We start from the raw sequence: 23,532 nt of genomic DNA, 5'->3' as shown, positions 1-23,532 counted from the left end.
GCATCAGAATGGGGAAGAAAGGTGATTTACGTGACTTTGAACGTGGCATGGTTGTTGGTGCCAGATGGGCTGGTCTGAGTATTTCAGAAACTGCTGATCTACTGGGATTTTCATGCACAACCATCTCTAGGGTTTACAGAGAATGGTCCGAAAAAGAGAAAATATCCAGTGAGCAGCAGTTCTGTGGGCGATAATGCCTCGTTGAAGCCAGAGGTCAGAGGAGAATGGCCAGACTGGTTCGAGCTGATAGAAAGGCAACAGTAACTCAAATAACCACTCATTACAACCGAGGTATGTAGAAGAGCATCTCTGAACGCACAACACATCGAACCTTGAGGCAGATGGGCTACAGCAGCAGAAGACCACACCGGGTGCCACTCCTGTCAGCTAAGAACAGGAAACTGAGGCTACAATTCGCACAGGCTCACCAAAATTGGACAATAGAAGATTGGAAAAACGTTGCCTGGTCTGATGAGTCTCGATTTCTGCTGTGACATTCGGATGGTAGGGTCAGAATTTGGCGTCAACAACATGAATCCATGGATCCATCCTGCCTTGTATCAACGGTTCAGGCTGGCGGTGGTGGTGTAATGGTGTGGGGGATATTTTCTTGGCACACTTTGGGCCCCTTAGTACCAATTGAGCATCGTGTCAACGCCACAGCCTACCTGAGTATTGTTGCTGACCATGTCCATCCTTTTATGACCACAGTGTTCCCATCATCTGATGGCTACTTCCAGCAGGATAACGTGCCATGTCATAAAGCTCGAATCATCTCAGACTGGTTTCTTGAACATGACAATGAGTTCACTGTACTCAAATGGCCTCCACAGTCACCAGATCTCAATCCAATAGAGCACCTTTGGGATGTGGTGGACCGGGAGATTCGCATCATGGATGTGCAGCCGACAAATCTGCAGCAACTGCGTGATGCTGTCATGTCAATATGGACCAAACTCTCTGAGGAATGTTTCCAGTACCTTGTTGAATCTATGCCACGAAGGATTAAGGCAGTTCTGAAGGCAAAAGGGGGTCCAACCCGGTACTAGCAAGGTGTACCTAATAAAGTGGCCAGTGAGTGTATATACACAAGACAAAATGTGGCTCTAATCCTAAGAAACTCTTTGAAACCGTCTCTACACTTCTTCAATCCCCACCTCCTCCTCCTACTTCCTCCCTTCTCCCTGATGACTTTGCTAACTTCTTTGACAAGAAGGTAAACGACATCAGATCCTCCTTTTCTCACCACCCGGTTAGTGCTGCTTGCACTATCCCACCCTCTGCACTGTCCCTCACCTCTCCATGTTCCACCCTATCCCACCTCGCTCCCCTCTACCCCGACGAGGTTCTAAACCTCATCACATCCAGTCACCCCACCACATGCTCCCTTGACCTGGTCCCCTCCCCTCTTTTTCAGTCTATAGCACCTGAACTCCTTCCCTATCTAACCCAACTCATCAACACCTCCATCCAGGCAGAATGCTTTCCATCTGCCTTCAAGACTGCTAGAGTCACCCCCCTTCTCAAGAAACCATCACTTAACCCCTCTGATGTCAAACACTACAGACCAGTTTCCCTTCTACCCTTTCTATCCAAAACTTTCAAACGTGCTGTCTTTAACCAACTTGCTTTGTACCTCCACCAGAACAACCTCCTGGACCCCAACCAGTTTGGGTTCAGGGTGGGTCACTCGACAGAGAAGGCTCTCCTTGCAGTGACAGAATCACTGCACTCTGCGAGAGCAAACGCTCTCTCCTCTGTCCTGATACTCCTGGACCTGTCAGCTGCGTTCGACACAGTGAACCACCAGATCCTCCTCTCTACCCTCGAGGGGCTGGGTGTTACAGGCTCTGCACTCTCAATATTTGCAACCTACCTGACGGGTCGCTCCGACCAGGTGACATGGAGGGGATCTGTGTCAGAGCCTCGCAGACTGACTACAGGCGTTCCACAGGGTTCGGTTCTGGGTCCTCTCCTCTTCTCCCTGTACACGACATCCCTGGGTTCTGTTATTCGCTCGCATGACTTCTCTTACCATTGTTATGACGATGACACCCAGCTGATCTTGTCCTTTCCTCCCTCTAACACACAAGTAGAGACACGCATTGCTGCGTACTTGACTGACATCTCAGAGTGGATGGCGACGCACCACCTGAAGCTCAATCTGGACAAGACAGAGCTGATGTTCCTCCCAGGGAAAGGTTGCCCGTTCCAAGACCTGGCCATCACCATTGACAACACCGTGGTGACGCCAACTCGGACTGTGAGGAATCTGGGTGTGATCCTGGACGACCAACTGTCGTTTGCTGAAAACGTTGCATCGGTTGCTCGCTCCTGCAGATTTCTCCTCTATAACATCATGAGGATTCGCCCATTCCTCACCGACGAGATGGCACAGGCGCTCATCCAGGCTCTGGTCATCTCCCGGCTGGACTACGGCAACTCCCTCCTTGCTGGCATCAGACCTCTGGAGCTTGTTCAGAAAGCTGCAGCTCGTGTGGTGTTCAACCGCCCTAAGTTTTCCCACACAACTCCCCTTCTCATGTCCCTACACTGGCTCCCAGTAGCTGCTCGCATCCAGTTTGAAACTCTGGTGCTAGCCTACAGGGCAGTGAAAGGAACAGCTCCTTCCTATACCCAGGCCATGGTCAAGCCCTGCACCCCCGCCCGACCACTTCGCTCTGTTGCCTCGGGACGCCTGGTTGCCCCATCGCTCAGAGGCCCTTGCTGCCGATAAACACGGTCACGGCTCTTTTCTGTCCTGGCCCCACAGTGGTGGAATGAACTCCCCACTGATGTCAGGACAGTGGAGTTGCTGCCCATCTTTCGGCGCAGGTTGAAAACTCACCTCTTTTAAGAACTACTACCCTGCTACTTGTTCTTAGCACTTATTGTATTTGCTCATTTAAAAAAAAACTCTTTCTTGCACTTTTACTTTAGCACCAGTTTTGCTCTTAGATGCTTGTTTAGATGCACTTATGACCTCTGATGGCTAGTAGTTTTCCTGATTTCCTACATTAAATGCACTTATTGTAAGTCGCTTTGGATAAAAGCGTCAGCTAAATGACTGTAATGTAATGTAATGTAAAATAAAAGTAAATAAAATAGTTGAAATGAGGTGCAATAATGCGAAAACAATGGGAATGTTAAATTAGAATTTTTGGATAAGAAGTTATTTACAGAATGAGAAATTGTTGCAGAATAAGAGTTATTTACAGGGTAGTGCCAGCTTAATGCAAAGTGTCAATGTACAGAGGGCACAGTAGGGCAGATAGATATGTTGCACTGTGTTTGTACATGTGGTGTGTGGTTATGTATATTGGTGTATATCATGTCATGGTGTGGAGAGAGGGTTAAAGGGGTCGGAGAGCAGGGTCAGTATCTGAGGGTGTCTGGGGGCTTGTTGGAAAGGCCTGCTGCTGTGGGGACGAGACTTACTGTGGCGCAAGTTTCTGGTTTTTATAGACCTTAACCTCTTGCCAGAGGGGAGTATTTTGAAGAGACCATTGCCTATGTGGGAAGGGTCAACCATGATCTTTCCTGCATGGCTCAGTGTCCTTGCGGTGTACAGGTCCCGGAGGGCTGGCAGGCTGCAGCCAATAACCCTCTCAGCAAAGTGAATGATACACTACAATCTGCCCTTGTCCTTAGGAGTGGCAGCAGCATACCAGATAGTGATGGAGGAGGTGAGGGTGGTCTCAATGATGCCAATGTAAAAAGGCACCATCATTGGCTTTGTCATGTTGAACTTCTTCAGCTGCTGCAGGAAGTAGAACCTCCACTGTGCCTTCTTGGTGAGGGAGCTGATGTTCAGTTCCAACTTGAGGTCTTGGGTGATGATGGTGCCCAGGAAACAGAAGGATTCCACAGTGTTAACTCGGGAGCCACACAGGGTGATGGAGGCGCGTGAGGGCATGTTCTCTCTGAAGTTCACAACCATCTCCGCTGTCTTTAGAGCGTTGACCTCCAAGTTGTTTTGGTCGCACCAGGACAGCAGATGGTCAATCTGCCCACCTCTAGGCAGACTCATTCCCACCAGAGATGAGCCTAATGAGGGTGGTGTCTTCTGCAAACTTCAGGAGCTTGACTGACTGGTGACTTGAGGTGCAGCTGTTTGTATACAGGGAGAAGTGTAGAGGGGAAAGGACACAGCCTTGAGGGGAACTGGTGCTGATAAACCAGGAGTCTGAGACATGTTTCCTCACCTTCATGTGCTGCTTCCTGTCAGAAAGGAAGTCAGGTGGAGTTAGGCACGTGCAGTTGGGAAAGCTTGTCCTGGAGCAGATCCAGGATGATGGTGCTGAAGGCAGAGCTGAAATCCACAAACAGGATCCTGGCATAGGTTCCTGCAGAGTCCAGGTGCTGGAGAATGAAGTGGAGTGCCATGTTTACTGCATCACCCACAGACCTTTTGGCTCTGTAGACAAACTGCAGGGGGTCCAGGAGTGGGTTGGTGATGGTTTTAAGATGGGACAGTACAAGGCACTCAAAATACTTTATTACCACAGAGGTCAGGGTGAGAGGTCTGAAGTTATTGAGTCCTATGGGCCTTAGTTTTTTGGGGGGACAGGGATAATGGTGGCAGTCTTGAAGTAGGCTGGTATGTGGCATGTCTCTAGTGAGGTGTTAAAAATGTCTGAACACTGGAGACAGCTGATTGGCACAGTGCTTCAGGCTGGAGGGAGAGACAGAAACAGAATCAGTTTATTTGGCCAATGACATATAGTTGGAAAACAATAGTGCAATTGTGCAAAGATGCTGAAATAAATATGTTAAGAGGTTACTTCATATATATGAGGTAGGCGGACAAGACAGAATATGCATGTATACAAAAGTACAGTATGTATGCTAAAACAGGATATAGATGGATAGATAATTTAGTGTGTGTATATATAATTTAGTATTTGTAGGTACAAGTGGATGCTCAGTGTTACAGGTATATTGTATGAGGATTGTTTCTGACACTGTATGACTCTTAAGTGTTCATCAGAGGGACAGGCTGCGGGAAGAAACTGTTTTTGTGTCCAGTTGTTTTCGCGCACAGTGTTTGTTGCGCCTAGCCGCCGCCTACCAGAGGAGGGGAGTTGGAACAGGTTGTGACCAAGGTGTGATGGGTCTGCAATGATGTTGCTTGCCCATTTCCTTTCTCTGGAGATGTATAAGTCCTGACTGGAGGGCAGGTTGGCACCAGTGATGTCCTTTGCAGTGCTGACTGTCCGTTGTAGTCTGATCCTGTCCTGTTTGTTAGCCGAGCCAAACCAGACAGTGATGAATATGCAGAGAACAGACTGGATTATTGTAGAGTAAATCTCAAACAGCAGTTCCTGAGGCAGGTTGAACTTCCTGAGCTGGCGCAGAAAGTACATTCTCTATTGGGCCTTTTTGATGATTGTGACTGTGTTGGATGCACACTTTAGGTCCTTGGAGATTGTGGATCCCAAAAACCTAAAGGTTTCCACAGCAAACACAGTGCTATTGGGGGGGTTCTCCTGAAGTCCACTGTCATCTGTCATCTCCACAGTTTTTAGTGTGTTCAGATCCAGGTTGTTATGACTGTGTCAGATGGCCAGCTGAATGTGGTCCAGCTGCTTTGCAGGGTTCTGGCTCTTGAACACCCTGTTAACATCCCTCTCTAGGATGGAGAGAATTATCATCGGGGAAGGTGAGGAGGGGGCCTCCAAGGTGGGCAGTTGTGGAGAAGCCCAGGCTCCTGCTTAGGCGGGGGAGGGGGTGGTGGTAGTGGTCTGGAGCGGGTGGATGGAGTCATGGGGGATGGTGTCCGGACTGACCCATTGTCAAATCGACAATAATACTCATTCAGATCGTTGGCCAGGCACAAGTCAATATCGGAGTGGGGGGCTTGCGGTTTCTAGTTGGTGACTTGTCTAGGCCCTTTCAGACAGAGGCCGAGTTGTTTTCTGAGAACTGTTGGTGAAGTTTCTCAGAATATAGTCGTTAAGCATTTCTCACCGTATTACTAAACCTGTATTTAGACTCTAAACCAGACTTTGTCCCCACTCCTAAACACTTCATTTTCTAACCTTAGCTGTCTGAGTTTAGCTGTCATTGTCGTAACTAACCCTGGTGCATGATGGTACACATAATTTACATACTGACTTCCGCTCGCTGTCGCAGTTCTCGGATAGTCGGCACAGCATCAGACTTCAAAACTAATTTTTTGTGAAAACCCAGTGACTTTTGCATTAGGTTATGGAAACACTCCTCACTGAAATGAGCACTGCAGATACGCAGGCCTTCCAGGTTTGTAGGCATGTGAGCCCAATGTCTGTAAATAAATTCCAACCATTTCAGCAGTATAGTGGTATTTTTTGGTAGATAGTGGAAGGAAGCTCCAGGGCGTGGTTTACATCCAAAAACTGCACACTCTGCCATGTATACTGTCAAAACTTTCACTATGCTAACGCAAACTCGCTCTCTGTATTGACAAGTCCACTGTGCAGGAGGTCTCAGGTTTCTTTGCCTGCTCTGCATTTGCATATTAGACAGAGATTGGCTTTCAGATTTGTGACATACCAAATCTATCTCACCTGGGGTACGTTTGAATCTCAGATTTTAAGGAAGTGCACAGACAGCTCCTTCAGTAATGGAATGTGAAAACACCGCTCTAGTGACAAACATTGCACAGATAAATAGTCAGTATAGTCAAGGCCAGAAATTTTAGGGGACACAAACATAAGAAAAACACATTTTTGAGTGGGGGCGTACTTTAAATACAGTCACTCATGCACTGTAATCCTCTAGTTTTCCCACCAGAAGGCTTCCACATGCCTTAATCTGTTCCACAGTTGGGGAAAAACAAAACAAAACACATTACACAGCTGAAGAACCAAACCCTACAGATGCTGACCTAGTATGTAGTGCTTTCCATAGTACACCTGGAATTTAAAACTGACGACTGAGAAACAGTATGTGAATAACATTTGGTGGATTCTTATAACTAATGCACCTTACGCAGGTGGGCCCCTGTGGGAATTGGATTTAAGCGGACCAGGTCAACTGCCAGCGAGACTTTTCTGCCTGAGCTTGCTCTACTTATTATCCTCAGTAGTGATATTATCTGCATGTGTTTCTCTTTCAGCTAAACGGTGTAGTTCCCCATGACAATCTGGTGCTGATCAAGATGAGGCCTGATGAACATGGACGTTTTGGCTTCAATGTCAAGGTGAGGAAGACATCAGCTGCATGCTAACAAAAGTCAGATGACGAAAGTCAAATTTCCCTTTTTTTTTTTTTTAAATAGGCAGTTTATGCAAAACACATTTATCCTTGTTTCTGTCTCTTTTTCTCTTAGAGAACGTTTCTCAGAAAATGACGACATATTACATTTTGTGTGGCTTTAAAGGATTAATTAGTACACCTAACTTCCATATGTCTATCCTTACAGGGGGGAGCTGACCAGAAGATGCCCATCATCGTGTCTCGAGTGGCCCCGGGAACATCAGTAAGCACCACGCACACACACACATGCATATTTATATACACACATTCACATAAGCACATTTTGATTTGGAAACTTGTGCTTTCTTCCTCTTTAACATAATCTACTTTGTCTTTCTCTGGTCAACTCCCTTGATCAATCTTGCCTTCCCCTCTATATTTTTGTGTATTCCTATTTCTCTCCCTCTTTCTCCTGTGTTCATATCGTGCTCTCCCTACATCGCTCGACTTCCCTCTATATCCCAATCAATCCCACCAATTTTTCTAACCCTCTTTCTGATTCTCTCTCCATCCTTCTCTTTTTGCCTTGCTCACCCTGTCTCTTTCTCCATCCCCTTCTCTTTTGGCCACCCGCTCTTTCTCCTTTTCTTCCATACCTTTTCTCTCTCACTTCCTCATTCGGACTCACTCACTCTTCGTCTTCCTTGCTGTACCTGCAGGCCGACCTCTGTGTGCCCCGTCTCAATGAGGGGGATCAGGTGGTCTTGATTAACGGGCGGGACATCTCTGACCACACCCACGACCAGGTGGTCATGTTTATCAAGGCCAGCTGTGAGAGCCACTCAGGGGAGCTCATTCTATTAGTCAGGCCCAATGGTGAGTCGTTCATGGAGCTTGTGCTGTTGTATTTTAAACAATAAACCGGAGGCGCTAACTATGCCAAATAGAGGAGTGAAGAGACCTATTGGTTCTTCACCGTGTACCACAGAAAGGGGTAAAACAACTGTTGGTAAATCATATATCAGAGGGGCAATGTGTTTCCTGTTTCCAGGAGGAGAGGTCGGGATGAAAGCTGATGACAGACTGAATTTCTTGGTATTTGAAATTGGTCAAAGACACATTAATGTATTCATCCCAATTTACATCAAAGCACATATATGATTACATAATTCATATATTATCTACGTATAGATGAGATCCAGTATAGATATGACTGCAGAGCTGTTATATAAGAATATTGTCCTTTTTTTTCTCCATATGATAGTCGATTAACACATAAAAGTTGAAATGGGGAAAGTCTGAAAGAATTTGTATATCCATACACATTACAATCTTTACACCTAAGGGATTAGTGGGATTGTGTGTGTGTGTGTGTGTGTGTGTGTGTGTGTGTGTGTGTGTGTGTGTGTGTGTGTGTGTGTGTGTGTGTGTGTGTGTGTGCACCTTACTATATTGTATACAAACTGCAGAATGTCTGATTTTGATTTTTAACATTAACCTTTTGGGTCTGTGTCCTGTCCAGCCATCTATGACGTGGTGGAGGAGAAGGCAGACTCGGAGCCGGATTTCCAGTACATCCCAGAGAAGTCTCCCCAGGACCCAACCCAGCTAGACCAGCATGCTTGGAGAGACTCTATGGTGGCACTTAAGGAGGGTTTGGCCAGTGGAGCCATCCTAGCGCAATTTGATGTGAGCCAAGCATTCACACACACACACACACACACACACACACACACACACACACACACACACACACACACACACACACACACACACACACATATTTCTCATTTGTGTGTGAGGAAATACAGCAGTGGGTTGTTGTGTGTACATGGGTGTGTTTGTGTAGGTATGTTTGATTATGTGTGTCTATAGGTAGACGTGTTTGTGTGTGTTCTCTCAAACAGCATTCTCACATATACTCCTTTCACTGTGCTTATGTGAATAGTATAACTTTGGACACACACATACATACATGCACAAATGCTCACTTGACTGTACATAAATCCATTTATAAATGTGTATGTATATTATACATTCAAGCATACAAGGTATGTGCATGTAACAGAAACATTCTTTCTTGTATGCCACACTCACATACACACACACACACACACATACACAATTTCACGACACCCACACTAACAAACACATTGAGTGGATTGGTGCATGGAAGTAGGAATGTGTTGCCAAAAAAATCCACAATAGGTTAACACTAGACACCAATTAAAGCATTGACGGTCATCTCAGGTCAAATGATTTATGGATTCAAACTGGTTGGTACCGATTTTGCATTGTTAGCTGTGTGGTTTAATGGTTAGCACTGTTGCATCACTGTAAAAGGGGCCTGGATATGATCCCAGCTGTTTTCCTCGTTTTTATATGGTTTTCCCTCTACTGCTGTCCTTTCCTCCCATGGACCAAAGATATGGATGTAAGGTGAAATGAAGTAGCTTAATTGCCCCACGGTATGAATGGGAGTGATTGTATGTCGAATTTCTCTTAAACATCCATATAGTAAGCAAGGTGGGAAAAAAGGTGATTAGATTTTTTTTTTAATCAAAACTCAAACTTTTTATTCAACGAAAACTTCAGAATACCTTCCCATTTACAAATTTGAAATCATGCCTAAATATACGCTGTTCACACCATGAGATGTTTACCATTATCAAACGTTATCGTCTGAGATTAGACATAATCTTTTAGTTCAGAGAAATAACAGATGCTTGGTGAATTATAGATTGGAAAAAAAGTTTTCCTTTTCCTGTCTTTACAGCAACTGTACAGGAAGAGGCCGGGGATGACTATGCTGTGTGCCAAATTACCTCAGAACGTTTCCAAAAACCGCTACAGAGACATTTCTCCCTGTATGTAATCTCTGTGCTGCACAGACTTACTACTATTACTACTACTGCCGCCACTAGTACTACTACTACAACTGAAACTATGGTTACTATTACTACTACTGCTACCACTACCAGTACTACTACTACTAATGTTTCTGCTGCTGCTTCTACAACTCAGTTAATAATAATGATAATTGTGATTATAATAACACTTTTTTTTCTGTAGACATGTTCATATCTGCCCCAGTGTTAATCCTTTTTTTCTCCTTTTATCTCTCCCTCTCTTAAATCTTAATTCATGTTGCCTCCCTTCCTCTTCTTCACTGTCATGCTCTACTATCTGTTCATTCTCTATTTGTCTCTTCATCTTTCTTTACCTTTCTCTGTCTCTCTTGCTTCCTCTCTCTCTATCTCTCTCTCTGTTTCTAGATGATGCCACACGGGTCATTCTGAAAAGCACAGAAGACTACATCAATGCAAATTATATCAACGTGAGTCTCGCTGTCTCGAAATCAATAGTTATGTGATGTCACTAGATGCAATTTCACTATGTAAATACTGTAAGATGCCCATTATCCACAGATTTCTACTATGCATCTATTTTGTTTTGATAATTTTTCTAATGCAAAGTCATTGATTTTGCTCTCATACATACCAGCATGATTATTATTGTTATTATATTATACATTATATATACATTATTATTATTATTGTCATTATTATTATTATTTTCTGAATTCCTCTATTCCCTTATTGACTGTATATTTCTAGATAGATTCTTAGACAGTTTTTCGAGATAAATTCTTAGGAATGAGGAACATTTATTTGTCGTTTCATTCCATGCATCTGCGCACATGAAATGAAATGAAATATTGTTTCCCCCAGCCCACAGCAGTGCACCACAAAGACAAAAACACATCCAAACTACAAGAACGGATATAACCAAACTACAAAAAAAAAAAACTACAAAAACACACATATCCAACATATTAGAAAAATAAATTCGCTGCCAAGATAGCGAACGCCAGGATGACTGTTGGACTGCCGGTCTGCATGGGCTAGCAGTTAGCTTAGCCTGCCCCACTTCCGCGACCTATCAAACCGCCCTCGGAGTTTCCTCCTCGGGCACAGCTCCAAGCAGGGCCACGCTCCCTGGGCTCACTGGATGCAGCAGACCAGGCTCGCCCAGCTGATCAATAGCCAGTAGATGCTATTTTCTAGACATTCTCAGATGTTCATTGTCTTCCTGCTTTGCCAAAGTCATGTTTAGTCCTTTGTGTCTTTCATATGACCATCCCACCTGGTCAAATTCTTTGTATGGTGAGAAATTAGTTGGGAAACGATATAATTTGTCTTTACTAGTATACTAATACGTACAGTTCACTATTTCACCAGTAAGCTTTTATAGCAACAATTCATAATGTTGCACTTTCTAATACATAGGAAAAACCAGGGTATCTTCCAGGCTTTCCTGTTTAAAGCTAATAGTATTTAGCAGATGCCGAGGAAAAGTGTTTTTCTCTGAGACAATGACTGTTTGCTCTTTTCAAAGTCAGATAATCTGTTCATTTGGTTGGAATGTTTTCGCCTTTCAGCTGGCTGATGGTGATTTAATCATATGAAACCTCAGCTGCCAGTGCTCTCACACACACACATAACATGCATTGCAAATGGTGAGAGCACCAAATGGAGTAGGGAGTGTCTCACAGGACAAACAGCTCAATACTTCTTTAACAGTAATAATTTAAGAATGTTCTCCCTTTCGTCTTCCTCCATATTTCTTCTCAATTTCCACTCTCTCGTTACCTCAAATCCATCTGTTTCTCTCTTTCTCGTTTCCTCTCTTTTGTTCCTCTCCCCCTCGCCTCTCTATTCCTGTTTCTCTCCTCTTTTTCCCCTTCTTCTTTCTGAATCGTCAACCCCACCTTGTCCTTCTGTCTCCCCTACAGATGGAGATCCCAGCTTCCAGTCTGATTAACCGTTACATAGCCTGCCAGGGTCCACTGCCCAACACTTGCGCTGACTTCTGGCAGATGACCTGGGAGCAGGGCTCCTCCATGGTAGTTATGTTAACAACACAGGTGGAGAGGGGACGGGTATGTTGTAAATATTCATATTCAATGACACATAATTGTTTTTGTTTCTGATGTAACTGTTATTCATGTATTCATCTGTTCTTCATAGAATGAGATGGGACCCTGAAATTATCATTAATATAATTTATTTTTTATATAAAGAAAAAACAAGTGTCAGTATGCTACCAAAACCAAGTCTCTGCAATTGGAGCCCTGTTTACACTTGGCATTTTATGTGAATTGAATCCAGATGTGACTTATCCATATTTCGTTTATACCAGTTATCAAAACTATGTCTCCAATTGTAGTTCTTGGCTAGAAGGAGTGCTGATTTTCTGTGTGTGTGTGTGTGTGTGTGTGTGTGTGCGTGTGCGTGTGTGTGTGAAGACATTAAGGATAGCCTCATGAGATACACGATTCATTGAGAGTGATTACAAAAAGATGGACCTTTCCAAAAATTGAATGGAGCTTTGCAGACTGATCTTTAACAGTGCTGTGATGCGACACAGTGGAGTTGTAAATAACCAGCAGATCGACTATATTACTGATAACTTATATTTATTTAACATATTATCTAGGGTAGTTTTGCTCTTTTTCAGCAATGCAGTGGTACATACACTCACCGGCCACTTTATTAGGCACACCTGTCCAACTGCTCGTTAATGCAAATTTCTAATCAGCCAATCACATGGCAGCAACTCAATGCGTTTAGGCACGTAGACATGGTCAAGACGATCTGCTGCAGTTCAAACCGAGCATCAGAATGGGGAAGAAAGGTGATTTAAGTTACTTTGAACGTGGCATGGTTGTTGGTGCCAGATGGGCTGGTCTGAGTATTTCAGAAACTGCTGATCTAGTGGGATTTTCACGCACAACCATCTCTAGGGTTTACAGAGAATGGTCCGAAAAAGAGAAAATATCCAGTGAGCGGCAGTTCTGTGGGCGAAAATGCCTTGTTGATGCCAGAGGTCAGAGGAGAATGGCCAGACTGGTTCGAGCTGATAGAAAGGCAACAGTAACTCAAATAACCACTCATTACAACCAAGGTATGCAGAAGAGCATCTCTGAACGCACAACACGTCGAACCTTGAGGCAGATGGGCTACAGCAGCAGAAGACCACACCGGGTGCCACTCCTGTCAGCTAAGAACAGGAAACTGAGGCTACAATTCGCACAGGCTCACCAAAATTGGACAATAGAAAATTGGAAAAACGTTGCCTGGTCTGATGAGTCTCGATTTCTGCTGCGACATTCGGATGGTAGGGTCAGAATTTGGCGTCAACAACATGAAAGCATGGATCCATCCTGCCTTGTATCAACGGTTCAGGCTGGTGGTGGTGGTGTAATGGTGTGGGGGATATTTTCTTGGCACACTTTGGGCCCCTTAGTACCAATTGAGCATCGTGTCAACGCCACAGCCTACCTGAGTATTGTTGCTGACCATGTCCATCCCTTTATGACCACAGTGTTCCCATCATCTGATGGCTACTTCCAGCAGGATAACGCGCCATGTCATAAAGCTCGAATCATCTCAGACTGGTTTCTTGAACATGACAATGAGTTCACTGTACTCAAATGGCCTCCACAGTCACCAGATCTCAATCCAATAGAGCACCTTTGGGATGTGGTGGACCGGGAGATTCGCATCATGGATATGCAGCCGACAAATCTGCAGCAACTGCGTGATGCTATCATGTCAATATGGACCAAACTCTCTGAGGAATGTTTCCAGTACCTTGTTGAATCTATGCCACGAAGGATTAAGGCAGTTCTGAAGGCAAAAGGGGGTCCAACCCGGTACTAGGAAGGTGTACCTAATAAAGTGGCCAGTGAGTGTATATGCATGCCCATCCAGTACAACCACTATGGGCCATTAAGCAGTTACGGGTTAAGAGTCTTGTTTAAAGGTGCTTCAACAGTGAGGGAGCACAGTGATTCATTCGCTTACCTGCCCAGGTTTTTCCTGCCCCCCAGAAGATTGAACCAACAACCTTCTAGTCACAAGCCTGCTCCTCTAACCTTTAGGCCACTGCTGTTTGATGACCTTGTTTTTGATAAACCTATCAAAAACAAGGTCAAAATTGTCTCGGAATAAAACACGTTGCAGTGAACAGAATCTAATATGAATCACAGTGGAAATTGTTTTAGAATTGTGGCTCCCCTGAGAGAAAGTTCCTCAGCTGTTAATCTGTATGGGTGGAGACGAACTGACCAAACAGTTTGGACCCAGAATAGATTGCAAGAAGAACTGCAATGGGCACTGAATGAAAATACTATTCAGTGTCCCAAAAAAGCCCTTGCAAAGGCCCTTTTGGTCCCTTGAATTCCTGCATCTTACTCAAGGGCACTTTGGCAGTGACCCTGTAGATGTATTTATGCATGCTCAATAATTCAGGTAAGAAAATCACAGAAAGTTGAATCAGTTGATCTGGACACAACGTTTATTGAGAGAAACATTTCATCACTCATCTAAGTGAACTCTTCAGTCTCAACTGGGGGTACCTGCAGTCAGTTGAGACTGAAGAGGTCACTTAGATGAGTGATGAAACATTTCTGTCAATAAATGTTGTGTCCAGATGAACCGATTCAACTTCTGTGACCCTGTAAGATTTGGTTTTGATGAAGATGCAGCTTTGATTTTGCAATGTCAGCATTTATCACAGAATTTTGCCAGGATTAGAACCAACAGTCTTCAGATTGTAGGTCCTACTTTTCCTCCCTAGGTGTCCCATTAATGGATGTCATTCCAACTACACAGGTTGCAAAGGGGATCGATAGGAATCATTTTGACAATATTCACTAGCTGAGAGCTAGTGTCTCTCTGCGCTTGCAAAAAAGATGCAGTCTTTGTGCCTTTGTTGCCAAGCATTTGCCCCACTGAAGTGTCCTTGAGCAAGACATTGATTCTCTCCCAACTGTTGAGGGTGTTGTTCTGTTGCTGACAAAATGCTCTTGCAGGGAATGAGTAAGCCAGAAGATATTTCTCTTGTTTCATCTTTTTTTTTTTAAGCGAATGACTCTTTCTCTGTGTTTGTAGGTGAAATGCCATCAGTATTGGCCTAACCCAGACAGCAGCGCCACCTACGGGGAATTCACAGTAGCATGCCATACTGAGGAGGGAAACGCTGCCTTCCTGGTCCGGGAAATGACCCTCACACATATACAGGTATATAGGTTTCTGAACACACATATACACACAAACACACAAATATGCCCCCACACAAATGCACTCATAGAGGAACAGTTATCACTCTCACGTATATGCATATGTATACAATACACACAAAGAGCCACCCACAATCACATTACATCATCAAAGAAAAAGCAAAGAGGGTGAGGGGGAAGGAAAAGACAAGAATACAGAGATAAAATGGACAGAAGAAAGACGGAAAAGAAAAAAGTGAGAGGAGGAGAGAGTTCTTAAATTTCCATAGGAAGCGTGAGCAGAGGGAGAGCGCACCAGATAGATGTCATCAAGTAGAGAGAGAGAGAGAGAGAGAGAGAGAGAGAGCGCAAGCGAGAGAGAGAGAGAGAGATAAGTCTGAGGATGGATGAGCCACTGCAGCCTCGAGGAGGTGTGTTGCCATAGTGACCGGTGTGGGCTGTTCTTTTTCTGGCTCCCACTGCTGCATGCGGACCACGTATTGGGATGTGGTTGCCATGACAACCCAACCACCCCAGTCAGTTATGCTGCTGAAACGGAGATAGAGACAGACAGAAAAAGAGGGAGAGAAGAAGAGAGAGAGAGGTTGAATGGCTGAGGGACAAAGAACGAAAATAGAAATTAAGTAGGAAGAGTGTGAGAGGTAGAAGAGTAGGGAGTTGTGCCATGGAAGCCACTTGATGAGCCTAACATGTTTACCTTGAGATCATGAAACTGCTTGCTTCAATGGCCAATTTGCATAACTTTTAGTGATCTTTTGTTCTAACTCAGTTTGCAAGGCTCAGCGTTTTCGGTTTTTATTTTTCAAAGCCATCCAGCATGCCGAATTTCGCCACAAGAGGATACTGTTACATAACCTCACACGAACAGGAACAACTTTTGGATCCGTGCATAAAATCCGGGTGAAAGTCACTTTAAAAATCTGGGTATTTTTTGGTGAAAATCGGTAAAAACTGAAAACGCTGAGCCTTGTCAGTTTGATATGCCAAATGGTGCAAACCAGTTAAACTCCTTGTTACTGCCATTTGCCGATATGTTATCAGATACTTTTGTTGCCAAGCAGCAAATAGGCAGCAGATTTTTTTTTGCTACAGTACTGCTTTGCACAAAATGTTTTTGCAATTGAAACACTGGGCACATAAAAAGTTTTTAAAACCCTTGGTATCTTCTCCTGGATTGCCACCTTGCCGTGGTGGAGAAGCTTGCATGTACCAATGATCCCAAGAGCTATGCTGTCCGGAGCTTGACTCCTAGTAGGGTCACCCAAGGTGGCCAGGTCAAGGGGGAGTTTCCAGACGAAGTGCAATTCAACAATGGCCTCAACAGTGGAACTGGCGGAAGATGTCTCTAGGTCACAACGGCAGTGAGGGCGGATGAAGGCTGCAAGCTGCAACAGAGGGTGGTCCCCAGTGCCATTGAACTGGCCACCTTCTGCCAAGGACCATGTGGTGGCTGCAGGTGCATCAGCCACTCCACGTAAAAAGCTGTCACGCACAGGCGTCCTCCCGTTATGCGGCTCCAGGATCGGCCTCTACGCCTGTCTGAGGACCCAGAGGCTGGACAGTTATATTCGACTCCGAGTGACTGCCAGTGAACCCCTTAAGCCCAATTTATGCTCCAAATGTCGGCTCTTTTTCCACTATTCCATTAATATTCAGACTATAAATCTTCCTAATACTGGTGCTGAGCATAAAATTATATATATGAGTTGCGTCTTGAGGCAGGGGAGTTTATGTTGGCTTCAGTTGAAATGGAATTGGAAATGAGTGTTAGTTGGTGTGTAGATCATGTGATAAAGACAGAAACTTAGCCATGGAAAGTGCATCCACAAAGATCTGGGTAATATTGAACCACAATGCCACAACTGATGACAATAGTGAATAGGTGTTTGATGGTTCAGGTTCCAACACCGGTTTTTTTCCCCCATAGCACTTGTGCTATCTTACCTTATCATTCCCCACCTTCAGTGTTTTCCCCGTCGCATGCCTTAATGTAGCCTGCATATCGTGACCTTTTTAAACATATAAACATGCATCTCCAGGAAAAGTCAATTAGCATTCCCCTCTGCCTATGCTGCCTGTTATGGAGAAAGATGTGTTACCATGGTGACATAAAGAGCCAACATTAAAGCGCCAGTAGTGTCTGTGTACATCATCAAGGTTCTGTGTGACAGGCTGTTGTCTGTCAAGTTGGTGCACAAGTCCTGCTGTTTACACATCTCCACTGCATATGAGCTCGAGAGTGTGTGAGTGTGTGTGTGTGTGTGTGTGTGCTGTCTTCTCCCTATCTCATGTCTGAAATCTAAGAGACTGTATAGTATTTACATTGAAAGCATGTCAACCCTCCCTCGACACAACAACCTGTTTTTCTTCTCTGGTGCCTTTTTCTCATTGTTTTCTTGTTTGTGCTTTTCAGCAAGAAAATATGAATGTTCTCACCAAAAGCGAATTACCTCCTTGTATCTTTCTGTCTTCAAGGCATCATTAAAGATTATTGGGCAGTGATGGTGAGCAGTACCACGCTCACGGAGAAGGGGGGGGGTTGAAAAATGGTGCAATAGTAGATTGTCTCAAAGATATAAAAATATCTCATTTAACAACAAAGCAAAGTGCCCATATACATAATCTTATATGTAATATTGCCTGTGCACGACAGACGCAGGACATTTCTAACCTTGGGCTTTATTTTTTCAGTCTATTGCAGTGCTATAATAGTGTCCTTCTAAATCTATGGCTCTCAGTGTTGCATGTCAAGGACCCCGGAGTGATAAAAGTGGATACATTTTATATCACAGAGCCATGTTGAACAGATGTTACCACTCTTTCATCAGGTCCTTTCTGTTTCTCTGTCCTCTTTGTCTCCTAACTCTCTGTCCCTGTATTCCTTCTCAGTGACATCAGTCGTCAGTCTTTTTAATTCTACAGCTTTAAACTCCTCTAATTCTATTCTTCCACCTTTGTTAAAAATTATGTTTGGATTTTTTATTTAATCACTAGAACTGTATGAGGAGCAGTAGCAGTTGCAATAGTCGTTGAATATTCGCTGTTTTCGTTGTAGTCGTTGCTTTGTCCCCCGGGAGGCCTCACGTTCAAAGGTGAAATTAAATGTTTAGAAAGTCAAGATGGGGCGTCCAGGTAGCATAGTGGTCTATTCCGTTGCCTACCAACACGGGGATCGCCGGTTCGTAATCCCCATGTTACCTCCGGCTTGGTCGGGTGGGTGGGTATGTGTCCTGGTCAGTCGGGGCACCTGTTTGGAGGGGAGGGGGAACTGGGGGAATGGCATGATCCTCCCATGCGCTATGTCCCCCTGGCGAAACTCCTCACTGCCAGGTGAGAAGAAGCGGCTGGTAACTCCACATGTATTGGAGGAGGCATGTGGTAGTCTGCATCCCTCCCCAGATTGGGGAGAAAAAGGAGGAAAATTCCAAAAAATAAAAAATATAATAAAATAAAGAATAAATTCAGGATGGTGGACCCTCAGATCAGGACATTTATTCTGATGTGTGTGTGTGTGTGTGTGTGTGTGTGTGTGTGTGTGTTTTCGCATATGCGTGTGTGCATTTGTACAGAGCAAACAGGAAAGAGAGCTGACTCAGATCCAGTACCTTGCCTGGCCCGACCATGGTGTTCCAGATGACTCCACCGACTTCCTGGACTTCGTGGCTCTGGTCCGAAGCAAGCGGGCCGGTCGGGATCAGCCCATGGTGGTCCACTGCAGGTACATGAACAGAAACATAAAAACGAACACTCACACTCATTGACACATGTGGGCTTGAAAACAGACCTCGCTCTGACTGAAGATTAAATACTGTGACTCAGCAACACTTTTTCACAAAATATTATGAAAATAACTAGAAAGTCCATTTCCTGGAGAAATTGTGTGGGCTCATTGAATGAAGGAATAAAAGGGAAAGTTAATAAGAATGGTGGCAATAACATGAGTACTAACTTTCAGCAACAATATTTTACTCATATGCAGTAGGCGATGTGAGAGAAGATAGAAGAGGAGGGCACAATACTCTTCAGATGAAATGAAGTGCCTCATCTTGGTTACTTTAAAATAATTTAATGTTTACCCATATTAGGATTTACCTGTCCTTCATCACTCTCTGCCTGCTTGTATATCTGTTATTGTACGGATGTACCTGTAGTTGTTTAGCAGTTAGTATTATCTATCACTATTTGTTAGCCTGTTAACGAGATTGGTGGTAACTCACACTAGGCTGAAGCTTAATGTTTTAGATAAATTGGACTTAGATAATGGCTCGCAGGAGATACCAATAAATTATACAGACTTATTGAGATATCTTTTAATCTCTGTACACTATCAGGAAGTTTTCTCATCAGAAAACTTGAACATAATGTAACTAACTATCCACTATATATGATGACATTTTATAAAGTATATGGAGAGCAATGCAATATAAATTTGTCTATACTTGTAATGTTTGGATGTTAATGGCTTTGTAGCTTTGCTGTGGTGTGTGCTGTGTCACTCCTATTCATATTGTTGGTTAGTAGCACTGAAAACATCCTTTACACTTTACACTTCTCTCTTCTTCTCAATGAAATATGATGATACAGAGTATAAAGACAAATCTCTCTCTCTCTCTCTCTCTCTCTCTCTCAGTGCTGGGATTGGTCGGACAGGGGTGCTGATCACCATGGAGACAGCTTTGTGTCTGATGGAGTGTGGTCAGCCTGTTTATCCTCTCGACATCGTCAGGACAATGAGAGACCAGAGGGCCATGATGATACAGACACCCGTATGTACACCCTTTGCTTTGGGCTGGGGTGGTAATTAATGCCCCATTGCTCGACCTGTCAACTTCTATGTCAACTATCTATGACGATATCTGCCACGTAAGGAAATCTCAGACATACAGCAGGGGCTGTGCTGTAATTAATCATGATCCTTCACTGTGATGGACGGGGTTGAAAAAAATTCCGTCTTGGTCTGTTTCTACTTTCATACTTGTTTTCTTGTTTATCGACATTATAGTTTGCGTTGCATTAGTGCATATGTAGATTATGACGCTTAATGCCAATGCCACAACAGGCACAAAAGAACACAACTCTTGATGTATTCTTTATGGCATACACTTCCCAGGAGTCATTTCAAAACCGCTAACTAGTTTGTCTGTCACGTGGTGTCCGGGTGGCGTGGCGGTCTATTCCGTTACCTACCAACACGGGGATCGCCGGTTCGAATCCCCATGTTACCTCTGGCTTGGTCGGGCATCCCTACCAACAGAATTGGCCATGTCTGCGGGTGGAAAGCCGGATGTGGGTATGTGTCCTGGTCGCTGTACAAGCGCCTCCTCTGGTTGGTCGGGGCACCTCTTCAGAGGGGAGGGGGAACTGGGGGATAGTGTGATCCTCCCACGTGCTACGTCTCCCTGGAGAAACTCCTCACTGTCAGGTGAAAAGAAGCGGCTGGTGACTCCACATGTATTGGAGGAGGCATGTGCTATTCTGCAGCCCTCCCCGGATCGGCAGAGGGGGTGAGGCAGCGACTGGGACAGCTTGGAAGAGTGGGGTAAATGACTGGGTACAAGTGGGGAGAAAAATGGGGGGGGGATAAATAGTTTGTCTGTCACGACACTAACGCAGCGTTTGTTCCGCCTTTCGTCTCTGGTGGACCAACCACTGCTGGCCAACAGGAAACACGTCACTACCTTTGTGACGCTCCGGTTTTTGGCAGGAATGTCGTTGGAGACACAGCATTCGAAATGTCTCCGTATTACTGGAAGTGCATGGGCTTTCGTCAGTGGCCAATAGACTAAATCTTAATTGTGTCACCTAGTTCGACCAAAGATAGTAACTTAAGTGAGAATCTTCTAAATTTTCACTTTAACAAAAAGGTTATGGAAAATTTAAAAAAAAAAGATGGAAATGTATTCATACTTGAACCTTACATCCGGCAATATTGTATGAACTTTTTAAATGCTAGTAGCCTACTTTACACAGACACCAAAATAACACGTCAACACATAAGCTACATTTTGATAATGCCTTAGCAAAACAATTATATTGGTTTCTCATTTGCAATAATTTTGCACTACCCACTCCAGTGTATCCACATTGTAACTGACAAGAATATAAGTCGGAAGTTTTCTCAAAAACCCAACGAACCAGATTTATTCTGTTGATGGCATCAAAATGACGGATAGTGTTTGGAATTATCCATCAACGCTTTGAAATTAGGCATATTAAAGAAAACGCTCAGTTAACACAACCTCTGACGCATGCAACACTGGAGAGTAATTCTTTTGTCTGCCAGAAAAATACATCATTTTTGTCAAGTGATTGCTTCCTAAAGAGTTTATTGCCAGAGTATAAATAAAGCTTAAGAGCTCTTATCTATTTTCCCACTATTGATTTAACTTACTATTCTCTCTCTCTCTCTCTCTCTCTCTCTCTCTCTCTCTCTCTCACAAACACACACACACAGAGCCAGTACCGCTTTGTGTGCGAGGCCATTCTGAAAGTCTATGAGGAGGGCCTGGTCAAGCCGCTCAAGACAGTCTTGTACCAGCAGAGAGAGAGGGAGGAGGAGAGAGAGGAGAACAGAGAACAGAAGAAAGGAGAGGAGGCGGTGGTGAAGGAGGAAGACGAGGGGAAGGAGGAAGAGGTAGGCGGGGGGGATTTGCTGGAAGAAGGTCTTGAGGAGGAAGATGACGACGACGAAGAGGTGGAAGTGCTCGATGTGGGAGAGGTTTCTGAGGATGATGAGGATGAAGAGGACGAGGAGGTAGAGGAGCCAAGTGTGGCCAGTGAGACCAGTTTGAACCCTGAACCTGTATCTGCACCTGTATCTGAACCTAAACCTGATCCTGAACTTGGCCTTGACAACCCCTGACCTCTGACCTTTCGGAGGTCATCGGGAGGGTCACCAGGAAATGGCTAGGTGGCCGGAGGAGAGAACAAAAGCACTTTTGCACTTTACAATGACAAAAATGATTTGGAGAAAAAATACACACACAGAAAAACAAGCGAACAGACAAATATGAAAATCGTTGACAAAGAAAAAAAAAAGAGATCCAGCTGCGTTGAATAGGTATGATTAGGGGACATTGTGTGTTCAGGGTAAACTAAATAAATAAAAAAGAACATAGAAAGAAAGAAAAGGTGAAAGCACGAGACAATAAAACATTGTGGAATTGCTGTAGTGCCATAAGTATGAAGGGGAAGGGCTGCCAACATAGATGATAAAGATTTTCCTTTTTTTTTTTTAATTTCTTTTTTCTTTTTCTTTGAAGGCTTGCCCTCTCCCCTTCCAGTCTGCGATTCTGCCAGACGGACATGCCTTTTTTTCAACTCAATGTCCTTCTTGCTGATAAAGAGATATACCCTTTGTTTTTTTCTTCAGAAAGAGTATTTATTGTGTTTAGTTTTTGTCAAACCCTGTCCACTGAACAAAAATACTTGTATGTTTGTATCAGTCTAGCTTCATTCTTCCCTGATGAGATCTTAGCTAGTAAAATAGTGTGATTCCTCTTCTTGCTCTTTCTTCTTCATTTCTTTTTAACCTTTTAATGGGGGAAAAGTGGTTTTACTGTTAATTTATTGTTCTTAATTTGATCTTTCCCTGCTTTCTCGTCTAAGTTTCTGACAGCGCAGACAGATGGATGGACAGACGAAAGCACTTTGTGTGTCAACCTGTTTACTGCTGTGGCAGGTTTGTTGTGATATCCTGCTTTGTGCTTCTCTTGAGAGCCAACAAACACACAATAGAGTTGCCACTGAACGGCACGGTGATAAATACAACAGGTTTACAATGCTCCGGGCCGGTTTCTGGCTGAACTTTTCATATATATAATATATATATATATATATATATATATATATATATATATTACCCAACAGCTCCAAGCCTAAGCAGTTATGTGCTGGTCAAAGAAGCTGCTGCTACACAACCACATTGGGGGGGAAAAAGATGAAAAATTAATCCACTCTTTATACCCATTTGATATAACTGAGTGCGGTTGGGGGTGTGGAGTATATCCCAGCAGGCATTTCGGCCAAGGCGAGAGGACACCCAGCACCAGACACACAGGTAGATTTCTCACCTATGGGCAGTTCAAACTGATTCACCTCATTGGAAGGAAAGTGACATACAGGGAGGCTGTGCCAGCGTTTGAAAGAGCAGATTGATGGAAAGTTTGAAACTTTCATTATGCAGTGCATCCATTTGTAAAGAATGTGATTGGCAGTTACCGCCAGAGTTACACAAGCACATTCTTTATAAGCCAATTTAGCTGAAA

At 44.0% G+C, this 23,532-nt stretch overlaps 1 protein-coding gene across 1 annotated transcript in view; it reads left to right on the top strand.

Moving 5' to 3' along the window:
* ptpn4a (protein tyrosine phosphatase non-receptor type 4a) overlaps nucleotides 1-23,104 on the top strand; it is a 164,506-nt gene extending 141,402 nt beyond the window's left edge. The window contains exons 15-25 of the mRNA XM_056288905.1: nucleotides 7,100-7,183; nucleotides 7,406-7,462; nucleotides 7,899-8,055; nucleotides 8,702-8,868; nucleotides 9,956-10,046; nucleotides 10,455-10,516; nucleotides 11,975-12,121; nucleotides 15,138-15,266; nucleotides 18,835-18,983; nucleotides 19,896-20,031; nucleotides 21,720-23,104. Of these exons, the coding sequence (XP_056144880.1) occupies nucleotides 7,100-7,183; nucleotides 7,406-7,462; nucleotides 7,899-8,055; nucleotides 8,702-8,868; nucleotides 9,956-10,046; nucleotides 10,455-10,516; nucleotides 11,975-12,121; nucleotides 15,138-15,266; nucleotides 18,835-18,983; nucleotides 19,896-20,031; nucleotides 21,720-22,127 (1,587 nt within the window). The 3' untranslated portion in view covers nucleotides 22,128-23,104. The remainder of the gene's footprint in view (nucleotides 1-7,099; nucleotides 7,184-7,405; nucleotides 7,463-7,898; nucleotides 8,056-8,701; nucleotides 8,869-9,955; nucleotides 10,047-10,454; nucleotides 10,517-11,974; nucleotides 12,122-15,137; nucleotides 15,267-18,834; nucleotides 18,984-19,895; nucleotides 20,032-21,719) is intronic.
* The last annotated feature ends 428 nt before the right edge of the window (nucleotides 23,105-23,532 follow it).

Source organism: Lampris incognitus, chromosome 11, assembly GCF_029633865.1.
Source record: "Lampris incognitus isolate fLamInc1 chromosome 11, fLamInc1.hap2, whole genome shotgun sequence".
Lineage (NCBI taxonomy): Eukaryota > Metazoa > Chordata > Actinopteri > Lampriformes > Lampridae > Lampris > Lampris incognitus.
The sequence above is the reverse complement of the archived record's forward strand: the minus strand, read 5'-3'. Positions and strand labels throughout refer to the sequence as shown.